Source organism: Desarmillaria tabescens (genome assembly GCF_030435595.1).
Source record: "Desarmillaria tabescens strain CCBAS 213 chromosome Unknown EV420scaffold_26, whole genome shotgun sequence".
Classification (NCBI taxonomy): Eukaryota; Fungi; Basidiomycota; class Agaricomycetes; order Agaricales; family Physalacriaceae; genus Desarmillaria; species Desarmillaria tabescens.
In genome coordinates, this window is record NW_026848325.1 from 470108 (window position 1) to 491718 (window position 21611).

The following is a 21611-nucleotide window of genomic DNA, read 5'->3' on the forward strand; positions in this document are numbered from 1 at the left end:
ACAACATTTGTTCGAGCCACCACACAGCCAACAGGGTGCCGTTTTTCCCAAGAAATCTGACCATCTCGGATGAGTAGGTACATACACGTCATGTACAATTCCCCGCACTTTTTTGAATCCGTGAATCGATGCAATCCACACCCCAGAAGGGTATCCTGGACAACGCAAATCCCTCTCGTCTGCTCCAGTTCGTCGTTTCGACCTGTCATTGGCTTCCCGTCAAGTCTCCGATTTTGCACGACTGCAGCGACAATGACAATTAATAGGACTAACCTAACAATTGCATCAACATGGACGATTTTTCCGCTGTGAACTCACCTGGCCGGCATGAACATGCACCAAGTATGTGGCCCGTTCCTCCTACTAGTCTCGCTTCATTGCACATTCTACACATCCTAGAGGAGTATCACTGAAGCAGTCGCAACCGATTCAGTGTCAATCATTTTGACAGCGGTAGATGGCTTATTGTCCGTCTGTCCTCATGGACGGCTTGGCTGCTGCAGCTGTTTTCTCCGTCCTGCTTTTCTGGATAGACCAGTCAGCAGGATGACCTTGATGCAAAGTAACGTTCGTGGTATCTCTTCACAGGACCTCCGGAGAATATCTTCCGAGCCAGTCAGCTGGGAGACGGCTTTGCTTGATCCTTTGCGATGGAGCTATGGTATTTGTCTCCGGCGGGTCTCCAACAAGTCTCGCCAGGTCTCGGGGAAGTTGAAGGACTTTACGCATGTCCTGATCTAGTGGACGGGGCGAAAATTAATTGATTGTAGCAACCCGCAGTAAGCCAAGCCGACAAGGATTCTCCGGGGAGGTCTTATTACCTGTAACATTGTCTCAATCTATTCGAGCTGGAAGCGGGACCAATATTGTTAGGATGGATGGAATAACGAGGTAGCCATTGAACTTTATCTATTGTTAAAGCGAACTGAGTTCTCGTACAGATTCACCTGTTTTGTTCAATTTCTCATCTGTAAGAACACGACAGGATACTTCGAATAAGATTAACACAGATCTCCCGGAGAACAATTTCCGGTGGCGCGCGGACTCGGCCAGGATATTCAGGATCGATGCCAAGTTGAAAACCAGCCTAGAGAATGGATCGATTGACATACATTCACCGAGCTAATTTTCCGTACTGAGCGTATAAAAGGTAGAGGGCTTCAATCGGTAGGCCAACCAACTATTCTTTCTCTCACTATCCTCACAACAGTCATAGCAGAATGATTTTCCAAACCTTTGTCATTGTTGCACTCCTTGCAGTCGCAAACGCGCGTCCCAACCGTCGGGCAGCCAGCTGCACGTTCCCCACCCCGCCTTCAACGAGCAGTCTTTCCTCGCCCAAGACCATCGAAGCGGGCGAATCGTTCGATGTCAGTCGAGTGGTCTAGTTGCATGCCCCGACACCTTGCTAATGTTTCGTAGGGCGGAAACGTCAGGTTCGACCGAGGAGACGGTGCGTGTGAAGGACAAACAGAAACAGGCGATGATGCTGCTGTCTTCCTTCTTGAGGAGGGCGCGAGTCTGTCGAATGTCGTGATTGTATGTAGCTTCCATTCTGGCTGCTGTTGATTTCGTTTGACGCGTTCGTAGGGAGCGGACCAATCTGAGGGTATTCACTGTCTCGGATCGTGCACATTGACCAATGGTAGGTGATCGTATTATCGTCTCCTTTTTGCGATCCTCTAACGCGAGTTATGCAACAGTGTGGTTCGGTAAGGAGTTGTAGTGTCTATGAATGCAAGCATACTTATATCGGCTCTTCGCCATGGTAGAGGATGTTTGCGAGGTATGTGGAAGCTAGTATGTTGTTTGTGTACTGTTACTCAGTCTGCTCACAGGATGCGATCACGATTAAACAAACATCCGGAACGTCCACGATCTCAGGAGGAGGAGCCAAAGGTGCTGACGACAAGGTCATCCAGCATAACGGAGGTAAGTGCGCCACTACCTGACCCAAAGCGACAATAGTGATAAAAATATTATCAGGTGGAACGGTTGCTATTGATAGCTTCTGTGTACGGGATTTTGTTATACTGCATGTTTGGATTTTGTCTTATTCATCACCATCACACTAGGTCGAAGACTTTGGTAAGCTTTACAGGAGCTGCGGCAATTGCGACGAGTACGTCATTATTTCGAATCACAGTAACGTTCAAGTCGCTCATTTACATTTGATACTTAGCATGTACGAACGGGTGAGTAGTGCAATGCCTACTCATCCTTGGTCGCGTTTTAACGTGATATGGAACCACACAGCACTCGACATTCTCCAACATTATCGCTACCGATGGAAGCAGCCTTGCTGGAATCAACTCTAACGTGAGCTGATAGGACTCCTGTTTAGTTATACCCTCGGCTAATTCCTCTTTTTTAGTACGGAGACACTGCCATCTTCGATATGGAGTAAGACTTGATCTTTTCAAATTCTTCATTGGCTAATCTTGATTATTAGTACCATTGAGACGGACAACGTTGACAGCATTTGCGATACCTATCAAGGCAATGACGATGGCGATGAACCTACCAAGTTGACCTCTAATACTTCCAATGACTACTGTCAGTTCTAGTCGGTCTGCTGTGATACATATCGCTTCAGCATATTCTGCTCTTTGTCACGGTTCCATCCATGAAATGTTATCTCATTTTCTGTCTTCCGCGTGAATATTAGTTTTCTCCGATAGTCCCTGTAACAATGACCTCAAATTCGCACCTGCTACGGCGAGGTAGGGGTCTACTAGCTGTGCAGTCTCTCTTTAAGAAGACTACTGGAGAAGATGTAATGGCATCTCGATTGAACAAGATTTTTAGGTCACAATGTTCTGTATCAAAGCTACATTATACGAATTAGGCTCAGAGTACGAGATTTCCGTTGACTTCAGTCTCTTCTCCATTCAATATGGTCCGCGAAATCTACAAAGGCAAATCTATCTTCGAGTGAAAGGCAAGCTGATTAACCTCGGTCCGCGTTTGTGATGGTATAACCCTACGAACGACCGAACCGTCCATTGACCCTCTGGATCTGATATGTTTTCATGAATCTCAAACAGTCATGTGACCGCGTCATTGGAGCGTAGTAAACTATATAGCTGATTACAGCGCTTCCGGAAAATAATGAGAATCGCCGGAAATGACGTCGTCATGTTTGCCGCGTGAAACTACCTTGTAAATACTCTTTTGGGTATATACATTGTTGAACCATTAGCCCCTGAGCCGTCCAAGAAGAAGAGACGTCGCCAAATGTGTCGAAGGGTTATGACCAAACCGAGTAAATATATCAGACTAATCAGTCGATGTAACTGATGACGCCATTTTCTCTCATTCCCATTATTTTCCGGAAGCGCTGTAAAAATTTGAAATGCATCTGGGCTCTTATTTTATTTAATGATAGCGCCATAAAAAAGCGATGCCCAGAGCAGCGGCATTTATCTCCCTCTTACTCAGCCCGATGGCGACATCAGAGTTTGTCAGCCGATAAGTATCATATAAGTAAGGGAAGTACAGGGGGTTTCTGCTCCCTTGAAACAATGTCTTCGAAGCTCTTCCAGCCCGTTAACGTAGGCAACCTCGCGTTGAAGCACCGCGTAGTGCTAGCCCCTCTAACGCGTCTTAGGACAACACCGTCCGGCGTACCACACACGAAAATCGTGAAGGAGTATTATACCCAGCGCTCGCATGCGCCAGGTACGCTGCTCATCAGCGAGGGTACTTTCATTGCTCCAAAGGCTGCTGGGATCCCGCATCTCCCTGGCATATGGAGTCAGGAGATGATCGCTGCATGGAAACAGGCTCGTACTTCTCACGTATAATTGCCATATGATCCATCCTTATTCACCTTATCCAGGTAACGGATGCGATCCATGCGAAGGGTTCATTCATCTTCTGCCAGCTATTTGGCGCAGGGCGCAGTGCAGACCCCAAAGTCCTCGCGGCAGAGAACCCTCCCTTGTCCTATGTCTCCGCCTCCGCCATTCCGCCATCTGACAGACCCAGCGACGTACCACGCCCATTGACTGTCGACGAGATTCACGAGTATACCCAGTTATTCGTCCAGGCTTCTCTGAATGCTATCGAAGCGGGGTTTGACGGTGTGGAGATCCACGGTGCCAATGGGTACCTCCTGGACCAGTTCACTCAGGACGTCTCAAACCATCGGACGGATGAGTATGGGGGGAGCATTGAAAATAGGACCAGGTTCCCATTGGAAGTTGTTGATGCCGTTGTCAAGGCTATCGGAGAGGAGAGGACAGGGTATCGCGTCAGCCCGTGGAATACATACCAAGGTGCTGCACTCACCTTTCTCTCCGCCTTTCTCTCCAAACTGACTAGATACCACGGTCTAGATATGACAATGGCCGACCCGAAACCGACATTTTCGTACCTCACTAATGAGATTAAGCGAAGATACCCCAACTTCGCGTACCTGCATGCTGTGGAGCCTCGAGTTGTTGGAACAACGTTCCGGGACGAACACGAAATCAAACCGCAGGAGGAAAATGATTTCCTTCGTAAAATATGGGCCCCAAAACCGTTCATTTCCGCTGGCCACAGCAGGGAGACAGCCATTGAGGCGGCAGATCAGAAAGGCGACTTGGTGGCCTTTGGAAGACAGTTCATTTCCAACGTAAGCTGCTACCTCCTGTTGGTTTCCAGAATGTTTGCTAAACATAATTTGAACAGCCTGACTTGGTTCAGCGTTTAGAGCAGGATTTGCCGCTCAATCCGTATGATAGGGCTACCTTCTATATTCCTGGTGATGTCGCAAAGGGGTATACCGACTACCCATTCTTGAATTAGGATGTTTAGAAATATCGACAAAGAATGGCTACTTATCAGTACTTCAGTACTTTCAAGGACGTGCAGATTTTAATCTCTTGGTGTGATAGTGATAATTTGTAATCGAATAGATCTAAGACTCGAGAGCTAGGATGGGAGCTGATACGACCACGTGATTTACTGTGCATTAACTGCCATATATAACCAATCCTGTCATCCTGTAGAGTGAACATTGACCGTACCACCACCACCATGAACATCCCAAAGCAGACAAACAATAATAAATAAACAGCGATTACGCTGATACCATTTTATTATAATTATCGCTATAGATCAACTATAGATACCTTTTTTTTGAGTATTTGTGGTTAGTAAGAGAAGGATAAGAGAGAGAACTAACTAACTAACTATGGATACAGCATAGAGATAATAAATACGGAGAGATTTCTTGGTACATTTCGTTTCTTGTCAGTGCATAAACATGTTGAAGTTCACAATATCGTCCACCCATCCCGAAGCGTCGTCATCGTCATTAATTTCTGGTAGGGGCGCGATATCGTCCAAGTTGCCAAAGTCCGATGTGAATTCCTCGGTCCCAAAGGAAAGAAAACTGTCGGCAACAGAAATATCGGTCGGGGGCCCCCAAAGAATATTTGAAGGGTCGACGCTTGCTTTGAAGCTAGCCTGAGGGCCACTCAGCAAGTAGTGGGGAGGCAAAGCAGTCCCGTCAGCGAAGTCGTACTAGAACAAAGAGACCGTCAGTATAAGTCTCATACGAAGAGAACATTCTAACGAACCTGAGCTACGGGTGGAATGAGGTGCGAGGGAGGTGGAGCACTATCAAGGCGTGCCTCTACACCCTGTATGGGCCATACAAGGACTGGAATAGCGATTGGAGCTACCGTGAACTCTGGCTCGCGGGTCACAGGAGTAGGTGGGATGTAAGGAACGAAGTTAGCCTCCAGGGCTACGGTCACGGTCCCCTCTTCCGCATCCTTCTTGCCTTTCCCGCGTTTCTGCTTCCTCTTCCCCGACTCGGGATGGTACTTGTAGCCGGGGTACAGTTCCTGATGTTTCTTCTCCGCTTCGCGGGCCAACTCTCCGTACACCTCCTTTTGCTTCTCTGTCAATGATTTCCAGTGCCTCCCGACGTGAGTGCTAAAGTCATTGGAGGTATATGCCTTGTCTGGGAATCGAGTGTTCAGTTCTTGAGTACACTCGGAGCGAAACAAGAAGAATGGGTTGGGGGGACGGGGGATATGGGCAGGTGTAGAAAGACGAGAAACTTTGTGTTTACGGCGAGACGCTTTCAAGCGCGAACGTTCCCGCAGCGTGAAACCAGACTGCAGTATAGCATCGACGATGCTCGACACCAGCAAGCCTCTACCTATTATGAATGATCTAGGGGTTAGATATTGAAAACATAGAGTCAACATTCATCTCACCGACCGCGTCGCCCGCGACGACCACCTCCTGGGACAAACGTTCGGATCGAATGGACGTAGTCGAACGAATAGGAGCCATAGAAGCGTGTTTTTCAACAAGAAGAAGTGTGAACGCGAGTTTACAAGGAATGCCAGATGCGTCTACCTGGAAGAGAGGAGGGAGAAAGGATGCATATTGGGCTCAGCTTTGTCTATGGCGGCGTATTTCCTAAAACGCGCAAAAACGTGAGCGTAGGAACTTTAACCCGGGTTACCAGCGCCCCATGTACGCCTCGAGGCATCAAAGTGGCTAAATGGCGTCATTTCCTCGCACATGGTCAAGGACAGCCCGAATGCGGTAGGTCAATTTGACTTCACATCACTCTTTCGCAAGGGTAGCAGAGCTGACATGTACTCTTGGATGGTTGGTTACTGAATGTAGCGTTAGGACCGTCTGGTATTCTGATATACGAGCGAGAGAACTTACTAGGGCTTTTTGAATAACGGTTGTCTGCCAATACTTGGGCACAGAGGAAAGTCCTCATTGTCCGCTAAAACTAGTCATGTTGCCTCCAAATAGATTTGCGTCGTTCTTATTTCTTCTAGGTCAGACGTGCCATATATCATGACGCCAGAAAGGTCGTCGATCCAGAGATCGAGTCTGCAGTTTGCAAAGCCTATAGATTATGGGAAGATGGGATTAAATTCAATAATTTACCATCCCATTAAACCATGTACGGCCCATTCGTAGACACCTAGGAAGACAGCACCACCAGCCGATATCCACAACGTCCGTGGGACGGCACCAGCAAAGAGAGCCTTCATGCCCTCTGTCGTATAGATAGTTTTCATTCTAGCTAGAAGTGAAGGCAATTGTTCTTCCGAGTTCTGCAACTTGCTCAGAAAGAGAAGGTGTAGGAAAAGCAACAAGCGCTTACCCGTAGGTCGAGCATAACTCGGGTTTTTAGCACATCAAGCGGTGTTGTCAAAGCTGCAGCGACACCACCAGCAATACTCCCACATACGGCAGCTTCATGAGCATACAAGGGTTTTCGATGAACAATTTTAGATAGCCGTAGCTTCAAAAGTTCGTACAACGGAAACTGGATGGAAGTAAACGGTATCTACAACAACACATCAGCAACCAACAAAACAGAATCAACAAAACGCTGACCTCTCTCATAACAGTAATACCAAATCCGCGGTAGAACCCCCGGAGGCCGTCGTCCGCTAGAACACGCTTAGCTGCACCCCACGATTGCGCAGCACCGTAGCTTCCTGTTTGTGTACGTGTCTTGATAACTTCTGTCGGTACACGAATCAAGCAGGCTGCCTGTAAACGTGAGCCATGGGAAGCGTAACCGAAGAACGAGAACGGCCGTACCACTTCGCCCACAGAAGCTGATATCATGTGTGCAAGAGGTCCCTGGAATGGGAGAACCTGCTTCATCGTGTCGTACGTGGAGAAAAACGCCGCGGCTGTTTCTGCGTAAATATCGCGATAGTACAAACATCATAGCGCTCACCTCCTGGCGCGCTGCCTACCGCGACGCTTCCAACACCCTTATATACTCCTGTAAATCCTCCAGCTCGCGTAAATCCCTGAGCAGATTGCAGACGCGTTTTCAGCGTGTCGATAGGGAAAAATAGAAGATCCACGGAGGTCCCAGCGAGTCCGCCTGCCTTGAAACGGTAAATGGTCACTCAAAAAATGACAGAAACGAGACATACGATGAGAGACTGCAGGAAGGTGGGTGGTTGGTCACCGACCATGGTGGTTGAGAAGGAACGAGGACATCGGACCTTTCGGACTCAACACGCTGCAAAACCCCGGTCCGCCGAAACAAATCCGAAGAGATTAACCAAAATAAATAAATGAATAAATAATCATTTTACACAAGATATCCTCTAACTGGTATACGGTAGTATACAAATATTACAGTACTTCTCATACATATCCCTATACTGGAACTCACATATATCAAGCTATTACGCGACTGAAGGATTTGGTCCAAGCTTCAGAATCACCCTAGGCAGTTTCTTCGTTGGCTCGACCCCATTTGATGAGGACGAAGATGAATCGCCGTCACCGGCCGCTACTGGTAGCGATGCTCTTCCCTTCCTTACCGGAGATTTCTCCTTCTTTGCTGGCGAACCGCCACCTGCAGGTGAAGCACTACCACTCGCCTTCTTCCGTTCTCTCAACGTCATTGACATGGGAGGCGTCACTCCAGACACTTTGATCATCTTACTCTCCAGCGACGCAAACAATCTTGCAGCTTTCTCTACCCACGGCTCAACGGGACCCGGAGCTCCACGTCGTTTCTTAGTGGCCTTTTCCAGCTAAGAGATAGTCCATCAGCACCCGCGAAACACGTAAAAGCACAAGCAACTAACCGCGACGAGGTTGTCCAAACTCCACCAATCCTCCTGCACTGTTCCTGGCGGTAAATCAGCCAGGCCCAAAATATGAGCGAATGTCGCGCTCGTCAACGCTCGGTCACTATATCCGCCCTCCAAGACACTGATGATACGTCCGCCCGCGTAACGCTCGCTCAGACTACACGCGTCCTGCGTGAAACGATGATAAAAAGACGTGGGGACTTTACGGTTATGTCGGGACATGGACTCGTACTCGTGTTCGCATGCATCCATACCGCAGCTAGAGTATTCCATTAGCTTGTAGAGCTGGAATGGGCAAAAGAGAAACCACCTGATAAAGAATAAAATATCGTCTCCGGGCCCGCCCGTTTCGTCTAGAAATTGTTCTGCCTTCCGCAGAATTCCAGCATACCGCTGGGGGTACAGGACATTGAAGAAATGTTCTTGAGATTCGTAGGTCTGGAGATGGACATTCTCGATGTACTGTCCATGCGCCCCATGGATAGAAACAGAGGCGGCCTGGACGAGTTGTGGCTTGCCATCCTAACATTGAGCCATTAGCATTGATTCACGTGTCTAACTAACGAGAGGGATACCTCGCAAGGATAAGATAGAATATCATGTATAGAACTGTAAAAGATTCGCGGGCCGGGTTTGATATCTGGGGCACCGCCTTCAGACTCGAGGGTTTTACGATACGATTCCTCGTTGATTTGCCAAACAATTGATTGGGTGCCATTGCCTGAACAGGACGTTAGAATGCGCCCGAATTTGACTAACCGCTGCTCACCATGGTGCAGATCAATATCAAATATCACGACCCTGTTGATCCCATGTTGAAGGTGGGCTGAGAGAAATAAACGCCTGTCTTTCTTCAAGTTCATCGAAGAGAGAACATACCATGCGCTGCAGCGACTGCCACATTATTTACGAAACAAAATCCTTCCGGGGTATCTTCTCCACAATGATGACCAGGTGGTCGAATGGCAACGAAGGCGCGACTGATGCCGTTGCGCTCATCATTCTTCTTGGACGACGCGACAACCGTGTCGACGGCCTCGCACACGGACCCCAGAGCTCCCTGTATCGCGACAATAGATTCAGGACACACTTGATACAATAATATCATTAGCATGCCATAAAAAACAGAATCACGACGCACAGTAGAGATCGCCCTGAGAATATCCTTCAGGTATCTCGCTCTCCCCTTTCGCAATCTTATCTCGACTCTCATCAGCCCACGATTTTATCTTTGGTATGTACACGTCTCCGTCCAAATCTCCGTGAACAAATTTGACCGCAGGATGGTGCAGAATATCAACAGACGCTGTACTTCGAATGATCTCCACCTTGTCTGTTCCAGTTTCCTTGGCGATGTCCAAGCGACTGAGTGCTGCTGCGAGGTCATCCGGGTCTCCATCAGCGTCCACAACTGAAGGTATCCGGGAAAGAGCAGCAGCCACCCCCAATTTGACTGCCCGTAGACGCTCGGGGCGTTCAACAATTAGAGACGTGTCTTTGGACCGGATGTATTGGTGCTGGTAGCAGGCATCCTGAATAAATACGCCAGCTTTCGCAGGGGCCATAAATATTCGTTGGAGTCGTGAGCGAAAACCAGACAAAGTGCGTGGGTGGAGTTGAAAAGAAAAAGAAATTCCGCGAACTATTCTGGGCAGTCACTGTATCACGTGCTCACTTTAGGGCAAGCTGCTTCGCGTTGATATGCCCCTAGGTCCCTCTAGAGCAAAATGACCTCGGAAAGTGGGAGCAATATGCTAGAAATATTAGATAATGAGTAGTAATAGTTTCTGTTAAAGACTCTATTTCCAAGTACTTAGTGACGGTACGCTGCACCGTACTCGGCGGGTCCTTCATGATATACAAAAAAGGACTCACTCATTATTTAGTTGCGTGAAATTTGGATTCGAAACAAAGAAATTCTCCTCAAGCAAGGAAGCAACAAGAGGGGCTACCGGTGTAACAACTGAAGAAAGAGAAATATCATGATGAAGCAGGTAAAATTTTCCGATCATACCTATTACCAGAAGCTTGTGAGTGTTTGGCTAACGATCGATAATTTCTTCTTCTGTACCGCCATCATGTCGTCCTCAAAGGATACGGGTGATGTGGTGTTATCCCTGCTTGCCGCTGTCAGCTCAACTCACAGCGCCCTAGACCTCTCTCCTCGAATTTCTTGATCTCCAGCAACTCAACTGCCTCAACGAATCCGCGGAGCACCCTTTCCAATCCATCGTAGCCTCAAAGAAAAGGAATGCGACGAGTGCATTCCTGCAGAGCGATGCCGATGAGCAGCTGCTGTTAAACATTGCCGTGTGTCAATCCATATGTCAGATTCGTGTTGGAATACTCATGATATGCACAGTTTAATCAAGCAGTGCGCGTACGCTCGATCGTCATCCAATCTAACGAGCTAGCGGCCGCACCCAAAAAGCTGAAACTTGTCGTTAACCGGTCGAATGTTGGATTTGAGGAACTGGAGGATGCTGATGAACCTGATGTGGCACAGGTCTTGGAGCTGAGCGAGGAAGAGGTGAAGGAGGGCAAGCAAGTCGCCCTACGATTTGTACGATTTCAGAAGGTCAACAGCTTACATGTGCGTATACGTCATTTTATTTTATTTCATTTCGTATTCTGATTGTATCCTAGATTTTCGTCGTATCTAATCACGGCGGCGAAGACGAGACGAGGATCGACAAGATCGATGTATTTGGCGTACCTGTCGAGTACGTTCCATTGTATTTTTCAATCGTGTCCGCAGCTCTAATCTTTGTCTTCAGGACTACTAAAGATCTCAGCGGTCTTCATCAAGAACATGACCATTAGAGTTGTCAACGTACGGCCATTAAGATGTCATAAATGTAGTTCAATACAAGCGTTATCAACCGATATATCGAAGCAAACCAGTTCGACAGCATAACTCTCTTATAAAGGCCTGCATCCTGGCATAGGCAGGAGTATCGCGGAGTACTCGACTGCTGACACTGTGGTCCCGATACAGATCATCTTTCGGATTTCCTAAAGTATGACGGGATATGCAACATCCATCAAGCTGGACACGGTCGACGAGCTATGCGCAAAGCACCCAATCCTCCTTGCATCATCTTCCAAGAAAGTTGTTGACCACAGTGTAGTAGCGTTGTTCGCTCTGTTTCTGACGATTATGGTGTGTACCTCTTTACGGTTCCTGAGCGACTCTGAGGTGCAGTTGCACTACACAGAGAGCCGCATCGCCATGAGGACGTCTTGATATTCTGTAATGTATCTACCTAATCAGAATAACAGGAGATAATTGGTGCCGTTGGAGTTTTTTTTCTCTCTGAGGTTCTTATCGCCACTGAACAGGTCCAGTTTTCAGAAACTCTTGACGTCTTTTGCATCCATACATCAATGAATATGTCAGGGAGTTTTCGTGTTTTCTACTTCGCGAAACATACTGGCTTATATACGCAGTCGGGGACAACATGTAGAAGGTGTGGCGTCAACTAGACGTAATGCCACTCACGGCACTCCTTTCCCGGTGCGGTCTGTGATGGTCGCGGGTCCGACACAATGATCTGAGATGTTCGTGGTAAGGCGAAGTCAAAGGAAACGTCAACCTGGAGAAGAAATGATCGCAGTCTCCGCACAAAACGTCGTGACGGCCCTGGTCATAGCTCCACCATTTCAGATGGATGCAATCATTCTTCCACGGATTTGGAGCAAAGCTATATTGAGGGATGAAGCTACAGACGGATCGCTCGTATCATCCACAGCTTGAAAACTTTGGATCAGAACCGCAGAAGTTTTCTCCTCTATGGTAGAGTCCTAGGTGCGCATCCTTGCTTCTTGCACTCGTCTAGCATATCACTAGCTCCGGCACAGGGTGTAGTCTTGACATATGTTACTCAAGTGTTATCCGGCGTGAAGGCCAGGACATCATGGCTGAAGTTTCAATTCTGAGAACGACTAAAACTTATAGGCGCTCCCCGTTGAGGACAGTTATATCTAATGTACGTCGTTGGCCTGCCTACCGGCGGGCAGGGGTCGGGCGCTTATTCTAATAGACCCGGTTTGGGGCATTCTAGGATGGGTAGCTTCCAAGGGAGGAGACGCTGCTGCGGCAAGTGAATTGTTCTGTTCTCTATCTAAACCAGCTCTATGGTCCTCGAACCATCATTCGTGGATTCTGCCCATCCGAGACATTACAATCCGTGCTTACTGTATTACGACATGCCAAAGGGAACGTGTCTATCGCGTTGAAGACCCAATAATGGATAATTATCCTCAATGTGCCCTTAGCCCTGGCCCACTCATTTACACCGAGTTGTTTATTTAATAGATCATTTGATACCCGGGGGGAACTCCTGATATTCTGGTATAGGCTTGCATGCAACTCCAGAAAAGCTTCTGCGGCGTCAGGTACTTGGTCCCCTGTGGCGAAGTATACCCTGGACAACCGTCAGCAGTGGAAATTTTGTATAGCGTCAATGTCCGGAGGGAAAATGCTGTTGTGTAGTTAAGTCCAATGCTACCAAGCTCGCGCTGAGGCCGAGGTTGTACTAATGTAATGGGCCGCAGCGCGGAGAAACGGGCTATCGCGAGGGAAACGTGATAATTGTGTGCGGGAGGTACATAGGCAGGTAACTAATCTATAAAGACAGTACATGAATGGTTTGAATGGAGTATAAGTACGTTAGTAACAATCGGGGCTACATCTCCTCTTGGGGCGTCTACAAATGAAGTGGCGGTTATCGATTCAGATGTACGCCCAATCAACAGGGAGGGAGAGAGATTCCATTTCCTGAGGTGCGATATCGGTCATCATCGCATCCAGCTCTTCAGACATGTGAACGTAATCCGACAGATAGTTCGCAACAGGATCGAACGGTTCAGGTCTGGCGGTATCGTCAACAGGAGGAGCTCCAGGACTGGAATCCATGTTGACGTCGGGGTTCGCCCCAAACTGAGCATCAACACGGACGTAGCTGGGAGGCTGGACTGAGCTGTCGAAGGCGAATTCGTCCTATTAAAAAAGATGTTAGTGGCAGAGAAAACATACATAGAGGGGAATACAACGAACCTTATCGGCAGCAGAAACTTTCAGGTCGAGTGGCGGCATGGCGGAGGTAGGGACAAAGGTCTCCTCCTCCTCCTTCTTGGCCGTTGGAGTGGCATGGTCAGGAGTCGGGGCACGCTCCTCGTTGGCTATGACCGGAGGAGTAGGAGAAGGGATAGTGCAGACAAGCTCCTTCGTCTTCACCTCCTCCTCTTTCTCAATCACGGTGCCTTCGATGTCCTTTCTGAACAACATCGCGATCTTCCGACATTTATCCTCCTCTTTATAGTTACGGTGGCGACGCGTCCTCGGCTTTTTATCTCTCCGAACGGGTCGGTAGTTGAAGTGCGGATACTTCAGTTTGTGATCCGCTCGGGCCACTGCAGCCATCTCCTCATAAACGCTCCGCTCCTCCGCCGACATAGCATTCCACAGAATACCACAGATGCGGCTTACGTTGCGGTTGTTTCGTTCACGCTTGTTTCCCTGCCAGTAGGTCGAGCGAAACTGAAGGAACGCGTTAGGAGACCGTGGAGCGCGTCTAGTGGGTGTCTGAGAAGCGGGAGGAGACGCTGGAGAATGGGTGGCGACGGCATCAATAAGGCCCATCGCGACGTCGCCCGACTCCCAGCCGTCATCTATAATGTAAGTATCAGTACACAATATGACGTAGTTGACTAGTAACTCACCGTCGTATTTGACCGGTACCTGCATCGACAAGCGTCGAGAGCGGCGAACGGTAACAGGGCGAACGGGAGGCATATCAACGCGTGTTTTGTGAGAGAGCAAGTGAAGAAGAATCCAAAGAGATTTGAGAGGTGTACGAGAATGGAAGTACAAGGAGAGAATGCATCCTGAGCTCAGCTTTTGACTGTGTCCTGTCGGTAGCGACAGATTTCCATAAACGTGAGCGTAGGAATTTCGTTCCTTACTAATGGCAAATCGTGTTCGCCTTGAGGCGTGAAGAGTTCGAGTTCCGGCATATCTCTCCCTTATGCACATACATCACCCAGATTCGGTATGCCCATCATGACTCATTCGCCCCCGTGTGGACCACGGTCATGGCGCATCTTCACGTTCCCTGTGGATCGCCGCGACGGAATGGGTTGTCGTCTTCTTGATTATCAGAGACCACGCCGATCAGTGAGATATGATCTTGAAATATACTCGTGACAATGCTCGAGTGCTGTGAACAACTAGATTGAGCTTCACCTACTGTGAACGGCGTCTAAAAGAACTGACCAGTATCGGTATTTTCCGACGCATCTCATGCTGCGTGTTAGCTGCGTGTCGCCGCATCGGTGTTTGAATGAAGAACCTAGGTATTTTTTAGTATCATATATGAAAAACCTCCATCTCCGGGACTAAGCGTACCTGCCACAAACCCGCCCAAGACCATGTATCGCCAGATTAATTAGTTCTCTACAGCCTGATACTGTAGGTGACCTTCCCACAATGAGTCAAAAAGCCTTCGTTACGGCCTGCAGCACTTTTAAATCGGTAAATGCCTGATCTCCATTGAGCGATGCGACAGCCTTTGTCTGTCCCTCGGCCGCCAATCCTTCCATCATAGCTCATTGACCGTGCGAAGTAACGAGGCCTCGACGTGTACCTGCCTCCACCTTCCCTCCGTCAAACTTCCCCATTGCTTTGTCTTTGGCCGTAATCAAGAAAGGGTTCGAAGAGCAGATCTGATTAGGGTTCCAAGTACTGATACATGAACTCCGGTGCAGTTCACTCCGGTGTAACAGCCTCGGTGTTGCATTTTCGATGTTGAACGACAGGTATACCGTTATTTCTAGGGCATCCGCAGCTTAATTTCTAGAGAGAATTTAGTTCAGTCTGTGATCAGAACGCGTAAGCAGGTGCATACGGGGATAGTAGCCACTCACTGCCATTGCACCAATGGTATCAAGCAGAACCACAGTCAATCCCTGACCGATTCGGACGGTAACACAAAAGGGCTCTCCATTCCTTTGTCTGTGCCCCTATGGGGCATTTTATGGTGGCGCTGACATCTTTAGCCGCCAGCTGACGGTCATCATTCATCCGTCCAGGTTTGGACAGAGACTGAAAACCTCCTTTGTCTACTGAGGTCCAATCGCTGGCCTTTGTCTACTGATAACTGATCGCTGATAGCTGGTGCTGTACGATATTACGCGGCTGCAACGCAAGAGGATTAGACACAGATAGATGTTGTCAGATCAACGGTACCTAGTCCCGGAACGACAACGTGATGTCATTGGCCAGGCCAATTCACCAATAGATTAAGGTCGAGCGCGTGTATTGTTGTCTGGGAGCAGAGTTATCGAAGAAGCCTTCGTGACCACAAATCATCATTTCTCGTGCAGAAGACATAGTCTGAGAAGACGCCTCAACGTTATCTCTGATAGACCTAACATCAGCGTCCAAATAATAAAGATACAAGAACGAGCATACCAAGTCATCTTCAAGTCCAATGGAGAATCTGTAACCATGATAGTCACCCGCCCACCCGCAGCTTCAATCCTCTATCGCTAAGGTTAATTCGGGCGGTCTGGGATAGTTTCTGCCATTTCTTTGATGACCATGTGGAAGGGATTCAGAAGACAATTAAACTCGTGATAAGCACATTAAGGACCTCTAGCCACACGGGTTAAACAGTATAGGCTGAATTGAAGGGAGAACGTCTCTAATTGCCTGCGTGAGTCTCCGGTCATTCATTTCCGACAAGTAGCTCTAATTATACAGACATACCTTTAGCTGCCAGCAACGTATTAGACTGCTCCATACCGCGAGTTGGAAACCGAAAATGTCTCTCATAGAACATTTATATCAAGTGACGGGCCTGTTGAAGCCGAAGCTCGTAACGCTGGCGCTCGAGTTCATTATCGAGGCTCAAAGAAGAGTGAGGAGTCACTATTCCAACTTTACCCGTGAAATGGTAAAAACACGTTCATTCCACCTGTCCAAGGAATCTGCATTATTAGCCTGATTGCTGGGTGCGCGAACTTTGATGCACCTACTCTACCAGGTCACTCGCCCTAGCCAGTGCACCTAAACAGTTAGTGTATCTTCCTTTCCGTAGTCTTTTCCATACCTAGTCCCTCGTTGAAGCGAGCCTCACGTACAGTATACATTGTAGTTGTTCGGCTCCAGAAAGTCTCCAGCCAAGAAAGGACGTTCACCCTTCACGTGCTTGTTCGAACTTCGGTTTCCCGGCCCGGTTTTCCTGCCTTTTCAACCTTTCGCTCTCATTGTCAAGAATCTACGAGTCTCTGGTCGTGTATTGCTATTCGACGCGACAAAAAATCGTTATATGCAGCACGGGGCACAGAAACATTAATATAAAGACTCTGTTTCACCCAGGCCCACTTCGAAACCAACGAATTTCGCCTTCTCACCTGAGCAGGCTATGCTCAAGCCTCGCGACAGGTATTACTCAAATGATTTGGATTTCGCTCAATATATATTTTTGGATTTGGACGACGTCGGCAGAAATACTTAGGTGGCGAAATGCTTAGTTGGTATGCATCTGGTACAATAACAGCCTTATGGAAACTCGTGACATTAACGGTTACATAGATCAAAAGTAGAATTGGTTTGCCGATGAATCCAAGACTAAGGCTGGGACTGCATATCGCCGATGCATAGCCAAGGCGCTGGCCATATAATAAGTATGATCGTCTCACAGGGCATTGTACCGGCCAGGCCTAAATCGAAGGAAACAAGAAAAATTCTGTACTTTTGCTCTGTCTCGTAGTCAGTCCGGGATATCGAAACAGTCTACCGGCCCGCTGCTCCTGTAGATGAAGACCTCTTTCGACGGCGAACTTTCAATTCTGCGTGCAGCCGCTTTTCGCAGAAGCTCAAAGAACCCTAGCAAAATTTCTCGTCCTGCAGAGAGAATGCAAAAGTCGTATCAAATTCAACGCGCTGCTTGCCCTTCTTTCTTGACCCGAACGTCCTCGATTTTTTGCGGACCATATGATACATGTGGCGTTTAACTTCTGCTTTCCGTCGATGAGTGGGCCCGGGCTTCCGATATACTTTGGACACAGTGAAAGCTTGCTATCGACTGGAAGTCACTGGCGCTGACGTTCGAGCACATTTCAGATCTACTTTCAGACAGCCGTCTGTACCTTCAGGTTATTGTTTGCGACGCTAAAGCTCGGTGCACATGGTATACACACTAATCCCTCCTCGTGGAGTCATCGGGCGTCCGACGGACTATTCACGCCCTTCGCTGTGACTAGAAGATGCTATCATCGCAGCCCTTTGTGCCGAGAAAACATCCCATGATTTATACCCACACCCATGTCTGACAAGCTCATCAGCTTATCCGACCACCGCAGAAGGACCAAGACGCTGGAAAGATCGCTCCTCGGGTCGCGTGTATCCGAGTCATCTTTTGCGTCTGAATTGATTTCCCACTAGCTTGGGCACCGAGTCAGATGCATCCCTTCATTTCAGTCGTCTTGATCGATGTGTCTATACTATGATGTACCTTCGAGTCTTCGACTTCGGGTATGTCTTTAACTCCGCTCCATCTTTCTTTCGAGGTCCGGCGTTGATTCCTACAATCATGGCCCTGATGACAATGCTCTAACTCCAGTAAAGCTCGTCAAGTGATTGGCTCAAACAAGGCAGAATCTGAAGAAGCTGTTGCTGTTGCCGACGCCACTTTCTTCAAGATTGGATATTGTACTGAAGCCTAGCATTGCCGCGGCCCAACGACTGTGAATTCATTGTTCAAATGGCAGCCTGACTGAGCTTGTAGCAGGCCTTGCATTGTCAAGTAAAAATCCCACCTACTAATGCTGGCGTGCCTAAAGTTATACGTCATCAGACCAAATACACGTTTGCCGACTTTCGCGTAATAGCGAAATGGTGGGTGCGCGGTAGAATTGAAAGGGGCCTAGTCCGGATCCGGTATCCGGTAATCGGCAATAGCCGACGTACCTACCCTTCCACCATCCCGTCATCCGGGTACCAGTATTCACCCCAGACTTATCACTATCGACACCGGGTCGCATCCCCAAATCTTGTTTGCTTAAGTAGAAGGAATGACGGACAGATTGATGTTCACTTCCTCTAGATTCTAGAGATATTCGGACCTAACATTGTACGTGGCGAATGATCTTACCTTCATTACCAGTTTACTGAGCCAGCAAACTTGCCTTTTCAGATTGTATATACTGTACACTATGGACGCATTTCCACAAGAACTCATTGAGGCCATCATTGACGAACTTTTCGACGACCGAGAGGCGCTCAAAGCTTGCTCTCTCGTGTCACAATCATTCTTCCCTCGTTCTCAGAAACTTCTCTTCTCCTCTGTCGTACTCGACTCTCGAGATGACTCTAGTCGAGTACACAATCCCTCGGCCGACTTCCTGAGATTGCTTGTGCGGTCGAAACGTATCGCGTCCCTCGTCAGGAACTTCACCATCTACAACTTTACCTGTGGGAAGAACAGCTGGTTCACACAGGACCAGGACATCGTGCCGCAGATACTCGGCTCTCTAAGCAACCTGAGAAAGATGACTATCTCAGGACGACACTACGACCGGAGGTGGGACGGCTCAAGCGACATACGTACTTCGTTATGTCAAAGCTTCTCCCTACCTCACCTCAGATCCCTTTCCTTAAACTATACATCGTTCCTAAAACCTTCCGACTTCCTCCAGCTGTTCAGCAACAGCCGTGATCTCAAGGAGTTGCGACTGATGAATGTCTACATCAGCGACCAGCTCAGCCTTCAGGCGCATCCGGACCGCGAGCACAATACCCCCATCGACGATGAACGGCTTTCTCAGAGACCAAAGCTTCAATATCTACGTATACAGAACGTGCCCGTCGTTCTCATTGACACACTCACCCACACCCATTCTCCGTTGGACCTCAGTTCTCTCCGAAGGCTCCAAGTTTGGTCCGATCATGGTGACCAGAGCGACCATCTCCAGCGTCTTCTCGAAGCTGCCGGTGATGCGCTAGAAGAGGTCGTGTTTCACGGTTTCTCGTCATGTACGTTACTATTTATACACTCGCTTTGAATACAACTCAATTCCGACCATTACAGCAACGAATGGTTTGGACATCTCGCATGTCCCAAACATCACATGTTACTTTTCAAACTTCTTTTCCGACCGTGTAGCCAACCACACTGTGCTATCTGGATTGACGGAGTTGTTTTTCCAGCGATATTCACGCGACACGTCTCGCATGGAGACTGTCACTTTTAATTTGCGATCTCACCCTAAAGCCATTATAGATTGTCCTCGGGATGAGTGGAGGCGACTAGAGGAGGCGATGATGGTGGTGAAGAGAAGGGTGAGGTTCGAGATACCTGTCAGGGATATGAAACGGTCCATGAGGGACCCATTGGAAAGGGAGTGCTTGGCCGCAGTGAGAAGGGGAATGGGTATGTTGAGCGATAGGGGAATCTTGGAGGTAGACATGGTACAAGGACCATAACGATAGGACTCAGACTCTTCTCGGACCGCTGGACTTTCACGATATCAGATATCAAATGTATACTGTCCGCTTTCACAGTTTCCACGTCTTAATTCTAACTTACCTTACGAACTGACCCACTGTGTGGCGTAATGGCTCAGTATACGGATCAGCAACACTGGTAAGTCCTAAGTGAAGCCCACGGATGGTGGCTCATACCAGTGTCACTGTATCCGAGGAGGAAACGTAAATGGTGGAGTCCCCATAATAGGGTAGCGCACGAAACCTAGGTTTTGATACACTTAGGTTTATTACCGGTAAGTTACCCCCCCCTCGCCGGAGGGGGTTTTTGTAGAGGTAACTTACCTATCATGTGACTGCCAATTTGGTGTCAATTCAGCATAAGATTTCAATGATATCGTATGAATAGCATATTAACAAAATACAGTCGCAGGTGGGCCATATTTCCGGTGAATTATAGTACATGACTTCAAGAAAATGCGAAGAAAAAAGTTCTGGGGAATTGCCGCGAGGCGGTCATGTGATGCTGCACGTGAGAGGTAAGTAACGGTAAATTACCGTATCAAAACCCCCCTTGGGAGGAGGGGTCAGTAAGAAACCGTAACTTACCCCCCTGGAGGTTTCGTGCGCTACCCTACCCTATAACATATGATTCGATATTGCTGTTGGAAGAGTTTAGAGCACTCAGCATAAATTTATGATTTGAAATGAGGCGGTCCTCGAAAAATAACGCATACCATGACTAATTCCCCCTAGCCGACTTGAACGACTGACCTCGTCATTACAAGTGACGCGCTCTACCAACTGAGCTAAGGAGGATTGCCAGAATGCTGACTTTTATATCTAGATACCTGTGTGACTTAAACAGGGTGTTTTTTAACCTCGTTCAGTCAGAGAGGCCATAGTAGCTCATCTTTCCGATAACAAATAAATGTTATCGCACACTGGTGCATACAACTCCTATTTCACCTCATCTAAACATGTGAGGTGGGGGGAATATATGGGTAAAACTTCAATTTTGTGCCTGTTGAGCATTGAACAATGTGTCGCACCTCACCGCTCGTCGCTGCCCGTGGGGTCGCCCACTATCCGTAGTTGGTACACCGGGGTTTCGGACCGGCATGTCAAAACACGCCCCTTGAGGAAGGCTTGGTAAAAACTGAACTTATGCCCCCCGGAGGTTTTGTACGCAACCGGGATCACAGTGATCTAGGGTAGCGCACGAAGTCTCCAAGGAGGGTAAGTTTTTTTTCGTCGATCAAACTTTCGAAGAGCCGATAAGAGTCAAGAGTAAGACTCGAAAGCAAGACAAATTAACACGAAAAAATAAAATTAGTTCCCGCTAGCCGGATTGAACGACTGACCTTGTCATCGGAAACATACGAGTGACACGCTCTACCACTGAGCTAAGAGGGACCTCATCGCTTAAGGATCTATGCCATGATAGGTTAAAATAGCACCAGATGCAACCTCATGCCCACCGCATGGTAGCACCCGTTCTGCATGCTTCATTGTTCGCA

At 48.2% G+C, this 21611-nt stretch overlaps 8 protein-coding genes and 2 non-coding genes across 10 annotated transcripts; 4 read left to right on the forward strand and 6 right to left on the reverse strand.

Moving 5' to 3' along the window:
- Positions 1-973: 973 nt before the first annotated feature.
- On the forward strand, positions 974-2849 carry EV420DRAFT_594597 (polysaccharide lyase family 3 protein). The gene is made up of 13 exons (XM_060482736.1): positions 974-1150; positions 1217-1370; positions 1423-1539; positions 1591-1645; positions 1704-1712; positions 1773-1786; positions 1839-1932; positions 1987-2015; positions 2076-2122; positions 2183-2195; positions 2257-2319; positions 2375-2403; positions 2453-2849. Exons 2-13 carry the CDS (start codon positions 1221-1223, stop codon positions 2565-2567), a joined length of 735 nt encoding a protein of 244 aa, XP_060328834.1. The 5' UTR covers positions 974-1150; positions 1217-1220; the 3' UTR covers positions 2568-2849.
- A 654-nt stretch (positions 2850-3503) lies between these two features.
- EV420DRAFT_1555245 (FMN-linked oxidoreductase) lies at positions 3504-4945 on the forward strand (the record flags this gene model as incomplete). The annotated part of the gene is made up of 3 exons (XM_060473639.1): positions 3504-3800; positions 4022-4653; positions 4905-4945. Coding segments are annotated over exons 1-3 (949 nt in total), but the record flags the coding sequence as incomplete, so codon positions are not given.
- Positions 4946-5071: 126 nt separating this feature from the next.
- On the reverse strand, positions 5072-6576 carry EV420DRAFT_594659 (uncharacterized protein). Its single transcript, XM_060482737.1, has 3 exons — positions 6219-6576; positions 5571-6160; positions 5072-5514 (listed from the first exon to the last, which is right to left on the reverse strand). Exons 1-3 carry the CDS (start codon positions 6295-6297, stop codon positions 5242-5244), a joined length of 942 nt encoding a protein of 313 aa, XP_060328836.1. The 5' UTR covers positions 6298-6576; the 3' UTR covers positions 5072-5241.
- Positions 6577-6911: 335 nt separating this feature from the next.
- On the reverse strand, positions 6912-7970 carry EV420DRAFT_1621466 (mitochondrial carrier domain-containing protein; the record flags this gene model as incomplete). Its single annotated transcript, XM_060475699.1, has 6 exons — positions 6912-7085; positions 7136-7321; positions 7372-7530; positions 7582-7676; positions 7724-7880; positions 7929-7970. The coding sequence occupies 6 exons, from the start codon at positions 7968-7970 to the stop codon at positions 6912-6914; spliced, it is 813 nt and encodes a 270-aa protein (XP_060328837.1).
- Positions 7971-8065: 95 nt separating this feature from the next.
- Positions 8066-10563, reverse strand: EV420DRAFT_1555261 (histone deacetylase domain-containing protein). The gene is made up of 8 exons (XM_060473640.1): positions 10476-10563; positions 9742-10399; positions 9480-9689; positions 9370-9426; positions 9176-9321; positions 8911-9122; positions 8595-8859; positions 8066-8540 (listed from the first exon to the last, which is right to left on the reverse strand). Exons 2-8 carry the CDS (start codon positions 10163-10165, stop codon positions 8187-8189), a joined length of 1668 nt encoding a protein of 555 aa, XP_060328838.1. The 5' UTR covers positions 10166-10399; positions 10476-10563; the 3' UTR covers positions 8066-8186.
- Positions 10564-10678: 115 nt separating this feature from the next.
- On the forward strand, positions 10679-11423 carry EV420DRAFT_1621468 (DUF1000-domain-containing protein; the record flags this gene model as incomplete). Its single annotated transcript, XM_060475700.1, has 5 exons — positions 10679-10729; positions 10755-10910; positions 10963-11193; positions 11247-11323; positions 11378-11423. The coding sequence occupies 5 exons, from the start codon at positions 10679-10681 to the stop codon at positions 11421-11423; spliced, it is 561 nt and encodes a 186-aa protein (XP_060328839.1).
- A 1912-nt stretch (positions 11424-13335) lies between these two features.
- EV420DRAFT_1644969 (uncharacterized protein) lies at positions 13336-14397 on the reverse strand (the record flags this gene model as incomplete). The annotated part of the gene is made up of 3 exons (XM_060477721.1): positions 13336-13602; positions 13660-14273; positions 14325-14397. 3 exons carry the CDS (start codon positions 14395-14397, stop codon positions 13336-13338), a joined length of 954 nt encoding a protein of 317 aa, XP_060328840.1.
- A 4424-nt stretch (positions 14398-18821) lies between these two features.
- EV420DRAFT_1644970 (uncharacterized protein) lies at positions 18822-20091 on the forward strand (the record flags this gene model as incomplete). The annotated part of the gene is made up of 2 exons (XM_060477722.1): positions 18822-19641; positions 19697-20091. 2 exons carry the CDS (start codon positions 18822-18824, stop codon positions 20089-20091), a joined length of 1215 nt encoding a protein of 404 aa, XP_060328841.1.
- A 746-nt stretch (positions 20092-20837) lies between these two features.
- Positions 20838-20910, reverse strand: EV420DRAFT_t171. The gene has a single exon. It is a non-coding gene; the product is annotated as a tRNA-Thr (tRNA).
- A 517-nt stretch (positions 20911-21427) lies between these two features.
- EV420DRAFT_t170 lies at positions 21428-21507 on the reverse strand. Its single transcript has one exon. It is a non-coding gene; the product is annotated as a tRNA-Thr (tRNA).
- Positions 21508-21611: the final 104 nt, after the last annotated feature.